The sequence below is a fragment of the Aotus nancymaae genome, unplaced genomic scaffold, assembly GCF_030222135.1.
Source record: "Aotus nancymaae isolate 86718 unplaced genomic scaffold, 86718_ANA_hifiasm-v0.15.2.pri h1tg000046l, whole genome shotgun sequence".
NCBI lineage: Eukaryota > Metazoa > Chordata > Mammalia > Primates > Aotidae > Aotus > Aotus nancymaae.
This window is the reverse complement of record NW_026988460.1, coordinates 30,652,621-30,660,116: the sequence shown is the minus strand read 5'-3', so window position 1 is coordinate 30,660,116 and position 7,496 is coordinate 30,652,621. Positions and strand designations below refer to the sequence as shown.

The following is a 7,496-nucleotide window of genomic DNA, read 5'->3' as shown; positions in this document are numbered from 1 at the left end:
AGCAGGCATTATATCTAAGTTTGGCTTTCTGCCATTCAGGTCTGTTTGTCCATCCCTCCACCCATCTGTCCATCCATCTGTCTATCCATCATCAAAAGTGTACTTCTCCAATGCTGGGTACTGAGAATACAGAAATGATGCAGCCTCCACATTTGCCATGTGGAAGTTCACTGTATAACTGTTCCATTGTACAAGTGATGCCCTCCTGAAAAGTAACGTGTTGCATTCTGTTCTGGCTTTCTTGTTAGTAAGAGGAAAACACACAACGAAAATGATATTAATTTTATTGCATCGTTTTACTGACTAGAACGCCAGACTTATAGTGGATATACGTATAAAAATAACCAAATTCTTAAAATAATACTTTGCTGCTACAGTACTGAATAATTAGTGGAGGTTGCAATTATAATACAACTTTAAATAACATTCTCATAATGGGTTTAACACAATCAATCAGGGGCTAAGGTTTAAAGGTTTACAAAGAGAAATCCAGGACAACGCGAAAACTCCGGAAGTTCCTATTCCAGCTACATGCTTCATTTAACCATCAATCCAGCAACACAAAACATTAATAAAACTCAGAGCAACTCATGATGAAACAGTCATTCTCTTTTCAGGACAGGCCAAGCTTAATACAGAAAGGTAAATGAGTCAGATTAGTTTCCTAGGCAGAACTGATTCCATCCCATCCCTGGCCTCTCCCATCCTCCCTACCCAAGAAATCTGTAATGAAGTGTGCTAAGTGCATCAAAAAAAAAAAAAAAAAAAAAAAATCAGAATATGCAAATTCTCCAAAATGTTCTCTTTGAAAATGCCCAGGTGACAGCGCTAGTCTCAGACCTGTCTCTTTACAGACCTAAATGGTCCCCTTTGGTTTCATAGGTTTTTCTGTGACAGTTCACACCGGATATAATGGGTGTAATGCTAATGAAGATACTTTAGTGCAACAAATTAATTGGCATTTAATACTTTAACGTTCCTACTATTTTAGTCAGTTCTTTTCCTTGGAGATTTGCAGAAAGAAAAAGAAAGAAAACATACTCAAAGGCAAACTCTACAAAAGTTTCCAGAAACATGCATGAGAACCTCAGACTGACACTTTATCAAGGAGGAAATGAAATGTCCCTTCTCATCCCCACAAGATGTTTCAGATAGGAGGAAAAAAATCTGATACTAAGGGTAATTTCAAGTAAAATGCAAAACACTGAAATACTGAACTGTACATTCTTCCTCTCTCCAAAGAAGTGCTGTAGTCTCGAAATTGGTGTGTTTTAGAACTATGGGTCCAAACCCTAGTTTTGGGTGTATTAGGCAAAACTTAGTCAAGAGCAACTGGACTGGGCAGCTCCTCTCCTTCAGGCAGAGTTAAACTGGCTTACAGGACACTCGGGCACTTCACCGGGGGCAAGGCAGTTTCATGCAGGCACCAAAAAGCCACGTGTGAGGGTGACCTGAAGGTGCCTGCTCTGGGAACTTTCACGTCTGGATTGGTGTCATCCTTCAACAGCATATTCTTAGGTAGCCATCCAGCCTAGGAGTCCAAAGATGCTGCCTTCTCCCTTGGGCCCACTTTAAGAGTTACTTCTTTAAGAACTCAATCGTCACATCTTAGTGTTTGACCTCAGATGCCATCAGCCAGCTTGAATGAACCACCTATCAGCAATTTTGACTCTAAATGATTTAGCTGCTTCTGAAAATATACTTCCCCTCGAAGGAGGAAGATGTGTTTAAGACATTCCACAAAATATGTTCCCAATTCTGAAAACACTTCAGAAAAATATGCTTCCGCTATGTGGGAGCCATGGCCTTACCGTAGGAACAAGGCCAGCAGCCCTCAGATGGATGTGTATGTCTGACTGACATGTATGTATGTCAGAAACCCAGGTCCTCAACTTTCACTTCCTATAGCCAAAGCCACGTGCCAGCACAAGCCAGCCACTATTTTCTTCATGACAAGTATCTGAGAAATATATGTAAAACCAAACTGAAGGGACATTTTCAAAAGGGTATTCAGCAATTTTTAAAATTTCATGTCATTAGTTTAGTTACTCCTTAATAATAAGGTTCCTTAAAAAACAACAACAACTTATTTTTCAGGTCCTTTCTCTCTTGCCCTCTTTGATATTTAAGGTACACAGGATAGTGAGCTGTGTGCCAAGACAGCAAGGCAGGGGGCTACAGTGGGCAGAGCAGCAGGGGGAGTGAGGCAGACGAGGGTTTCAGTCCTGCCTCTACAAGGCAAGTTATTTACCCTCTCTGAATGTTTTTGTATCTGAGAACTGGGCACTTCCATGCCCACCTCTTGAGGGTGCTGTGAGGAGCCCTGCCCAGAGCCTGGCCATAGTAGGAGCATGCCAATTCATCCGCCTAAAGAAACAGACTTCAGGGCCTTGGGTTGGCTCAAGGGGCAGAGGAAAAGACAATGGCAATAAGACCCTCTGGAGCTTAAACCAAACCACTGACGCCGGGAAGCCAGCCAGCCACCCTTCCCTGCTGTGGTGTGTGATGGGACACACAGGTGCCCCTGGACCTGGCTCTTCTCTACAGAGGTTTAAGCATCTCTTGAGCGGGTACGCATCACTTTCCCCTTCCTCTCACCTTCTCCCAGCTGTGGGACATTGGTGCAAGACTGTGGCATCTGTGCACCCCAGTTGCAGGGGCTGCAGGGGTGCCATGGAGCACTGTGTCTGGGCTGAGAGCCTCGGCGTGCCAGCTGTGCATCCAGACCTCTTCTGCTACCAGGTGTTTCCCCTCGGCCTAGGCGGGACCCTTCTGCGGCTAGGAACCCCAAGCAGGCATGAAGCTGGCCTCTCCCTTCCTCACTGGGTCACAGCCATGCTTTACTCATGCCCCCTAAGAGCCTGAGGTGCCTTCCCCACCCCCACACACCTCCTGGAAACCGTGGAGACCACGTGAACTCAAGCTCGAGGGTGCCTCCTTTTTTTCTCAGTTAAAACAACAACAAAAAAATCCACTCCATACAGACGACAGCCATAAACAAGAAAGCATTCTGTGAACTCACAGGGCACCGTTTTCTGGACGTTTGGATTCTTCCCAAGAATGCTTTTGGGACCGAACACTTCATTTTGTAGAGCTGAAGGCTTCTGGCTCAGACAGAGGAGATGATTTGTCAGCTGCGACGTCAGCTGAAGGCAGCAGAAGTGTATGCCTGAGAATAGCCTCCCTACATGGCTCTTCCCACAGCTGCAGGTCCTGGGGATGAGCAGGGATGCTGCGGAAGGAGCCAAGAAGCCAAGTCTGTGAGCTCAGGTGAGCTGCAGGAGCTTGGAACTCTCCAGTTAGGTGTGAGGCCCTGAGCCACGAAGGGCCATTGGTTTTACAGAAAGAGAGAGGCAAGGTCCAAGATTTCAAAAAGGTGATGCTTTGAAATTTTAGGTTAGCCTTCACTGACAAAAACAGCTCTTCTTTTATTTATCTCATGGATGCGTGCAATTTAACTATGAAAATGCACCTCACCTGACTAGGGCTCTTGTTAGAGCAGGATGATGGTGAGTGGTGGAGACCAGGGGACACAGGAGTTTGTGCTTAAAACCATCACGGCCAAGGATTATGCAAAGAGCGGGGGTTACATATGCTGTGAAGAGATGAGAGGACCTTGAAGAAACAGCCACACTCAGGGCTGAACCGTCCCCAATGGCTGCACCATTTCCAGGAATGTGTGTGCTGCGGGGCTCCGCTTCAGGCTGGACACAATGCTTTTACCTCTGTATTCCCCTCCCTTCATCCAAAACCAGGATGCCCGAAAGCAGGCCAATAAACAGTCCCACAGGTGGCAATTAAAGACACTGAGTACTGGATGTCTCCCTGGCAGGACCCACGTCACAGGGGTAATAAATAAGGCACATGAACTTCCTTCTCAAAAGTCAACTCGCAGATCCTCGACCAACCAGAAGTCTTCAGTTCTCCCACGCTGACAGGAAGTAGAACCATGTGTCTGGAGGGCGCTACACAGCCATATAAAGCGGTGCAAATGACTGGGTAAGAAAAAATAAGTTATTTCTTCAGCCGAGTAAACAGCTTTGCGTGGCTGAAAGTTTACATGGGGTTTGTGGACGAGATTCTGGGGACAAAGTACTGCAGTAGCAGGTGAGCAAACTCACGCGTGGCTCCGTCTCGGTTCCCTGTACTTCCTCAGGAATCCCTGCAGCTTCCCAAAGCACTGGTGATGCAGGAACTCCAACTTGCTGATTCAGCCCATCCCGCTAATCACATCCAGCTGTGGGGGCTCACCAGGCTGCTTTCCTGTAGTGCTGAAACCTGCATCCAGTTTGATTCTCTTTCATACACAGCTACCTCTGGTCTCCACGGTGGTGGTCAGAGCCCCAGGCCCCAGGCTGTGCCCTCACGGATGAAAATTGCCCCTCTGCCTGCAATCTGCCTCCCGAGCCTCCAGCTAAAACCAAGTATCAGTTGTTTTACCCTGATCCAGGCTTGTTTGAAAAAGTGAGATTTAACTGCAAAGAGATTTTAAACAAAAATCTTAAATAAAATTTAAGACCTTGACTTTAAAAAAACACATTGCAGTTGTGTGCTGTGCCTCACACATTTCCTTTCCTCATTGTGGGGGTTGGCTTGGAAACTGTAGCATAAGACAATCAAGAAACATATTAAAACACCGTCCGTTCAACAGCGACATCTTCAGATTTAAGTGGGACACTCATCTTCATCTGTTGTTTAGCACACAGGCACTGGGCACGAAAGTAACTAACAAGCCAGTATTTTGCTGCAAAGGAATCACCAAATTGCTGCTTATGGAAGTGTCTCAGGAAAGGAAGCCTTCTTTCTGGAAGAGGCTTGAAACAGATCCAAAAGGAAACCTCCCACCCAATTTACTAAAGTGCAAACGAAGGGAAAACGAGGTCCCTGCACTGATGTCTAGTGGTCTGCCCTGGCTACTAGCCACCCTGGTGCCAATGCCGTGGTGCGGTCACTCAGAGAGACTCTCTTGGTACTGGCCCACATTCATGTTCACAGTAACAACAAAGGTGCCGAATGAGCAGCCTGTGGTTCCACATCCACCTGTCCCCTCCACTGTGGTCACGCCCCGCATGCCTATCCCTCTTCCTGCCTGCCACTCAGCATGGCTCCGTCAAATCCTGGGTGCCGCCTCCTGGTGCAGTCCTCTGAGCCACAGAGGTCCCAGGCGACTGGCTTAGAGCAATAAGTCCCTCTCTCTCCTGGACTTAAAAGTAGTCTCTTCTTCTGCTTTCATCACTGATGAAAGATGGATTATACTGTCCGGGAAAAATGCAAGAATGCCGTGATCCTGGCAGTCCAGTGTAGGCCGGGTAGAGTCCGTTTCGTTCAAGTTCTGGATTCCTTACACCTGTGGGCTGGTTACCAAAGAGAAAAGAAGAAAAGTCAATTTATCATTCTTGGGTTTAAATTATAGTGTTAAATCCCAATGATTTTAGACCAATGTAGAAAAAGACCTGGCTTTATCCTGTATGGATGTTTCTACTGATTATTACTAATGTTTTTTAAAGTATCTTTCTCTGTGGAGCATAACCCATTTTAAATCCCTCCTGTCTTTGCCACCATGCAGAAGGCAACTGATGCAAAGAGGGGAACTGACCTTTGTAGGGTCCTACGACCACCCTGTTGTGGGTGGAGTTAGGACCCCAAACCAGGAGGCCAACAGCAATCCTCAGGTGACCAGTTTGATCTCAAAGAAAGGTTCCTTTTGAATAAGAGGGGCTACTTTGAGGAGGCCTTCATAGTAGCACCAAGGTAAATGCTGTCTTGGCAAAAATAAAACATTAGATACTGTGTATCATAAGTGAGCCATAGGAGAGCCCAACATGGAAATCACCTGGATCACATCTGAGCCTACTGTGAGGAACAGCTTGTCTACCCAGGTGATAGCTTCATACCCTAAGCTTAGGCTCTGCTTCTGCAGACTGCCCAACCAGCTATTTTTTTTTCTTTGAGACAGGGTCTTGCTCTGCTGCCCAGCCTGGAGTGCAATGGCACAAACACTATTCACTGTAGGCTTGACCTCCTGGGCTCAAGTGATCCTCCTGCTTTAGCCTCCTGAGTAGCTGGGACTACAGGGGTGCACCACCATGCCTCACTAATTTTAAAAATTTTTTTATGGAGACAGGGTCTCACCATGTTGCCCAGGCTGGTCTTGAACTCCTAGGCTCAAGCAATCCCCCCACCTTGGCCTCCCAAAATGATTACAGGTATTACAAGCACGAGCCACTGTGCATGGTTAGCCTGCTATCTTTTGAATAAAAATGGGGTTCATTTACATTCTTGACTATAACTCTTTAGTTAATGCCATGAAAACATGTGGTGAGTTGGTTCCTATGATACCACAGGCCTGTTTGCTGCTAGTCATTGTATCGTGCTGGGGCTGAGGAGTCCCGAGCAAAGGATGTGAGTAAAATACCTGCTCAGTTATGGCATCAGTTAGTAAAGGAAAAGGACTTTCCTGAGGAACAGAGAAACAAAGCCCTATGCAGAAATATCCATGGGAATATTTTCACTAGAGCTAAGTTTATATCTCTGTTTATGTTTACCTTTTTCCTAATTTATAACTTTCTGTTCTTCCTCTAGGTTCAAATTTTTCAAAAAAGAGTCTATGGAAATAAACATCTCCTTAGCATGAACAAACTTGCCCCTCCTATCCAAAGTCTGAATCCTCGTGGTTAATTCCCATAGCAACCAGAGGGACTGTGGTTTCTGTAACAAGATTGCTGAGCACCATTAAGTCCCCACGGGGCAAGGTTTCACATTTATTACTATTCCTCAAACGGCCCCACATGGCATAAGTCACCTGATATCCGTTTACTTTTCAGCTCAGATATGGCTGTTCATGTTTGCTTTATGGTTGATACAGTGGTGTGAAACGAGCCAGACGGTGCACAGGAATACAACACAGGTTAAATTCAGCGTGGGAGAGAAGCGGCAAGCGTTCAAGGTTGTCTCCTGCCTTTCCAAATGAGGCAGTCCAGGCTGGACATAGCGAATTGTTAAAGGCCTGCTGAGTACACAATCTGTAAACCTCTGAGAAGTGCTTGTTGAGGACAACACTGAATTATGGTTCTGTTTATACTTTTTCCCCATGGTTTTTTGTTGTTGTTGCTGTTGTTGATTTTTGTTTTTTTGAGGTAGGATCTCACTCTGCTGCCCAGGCTGGAGTGTAGTGGTGCAATCTCAGCTCACTACTTAAGATTGCTCCCAGACTTAAGCAATCTTCCCACCTCAGCCTCCCAAATAGCTGGAACGACAGGCGTGTACCACCACGCCAGGCTAATTTTTTGTAGAGATGAGTGTGGTTTCTGTAAAAACATGGTTTTGCCATGTTGCCCGGGCTGGTCTCAAACTCCTGGACTCATGAGATCTGCCCACCTCGGTCTTCCAATGTGCTGAGATTACAGGTGTGAGCCACTGTGCCCAGCCACCAATCCCCTAGTTTTAAGCACCTAACCACACAAGGTAAGCATGGCAGACAGGAGATTCACATGAAA

General features: G+C 46.0%; 1 protein-coding gene across 4 annotated transcripts in view; it reads right to left on the bottom strand.

Moving 5' to 3' along the window:
- Positions 1-267: 267 nt before the first annotated feature.
- Positions 268-7,496, bottom strand: part of HEG1 (heart development protein with EGF like domains 1) — an 87,935-nt gene continuing 80,706 nt past the window's right edge. For all 4 annotated transcript variants that reach the window (XM_064362125.1, XM_064362127.1, XM_064362128.1 and 1 more), the window contains one exon: positions 268-5,354. In XM_064362125.1, the coding sequence (XP_064218195.1) occupies positions 5,205-5,354 (150 nt within the window). In that variant the 3' untranslated portion in view covers positions 268-5,204. The remainder of the gene's footprint in view (positions 5,355-7,496) is intronic.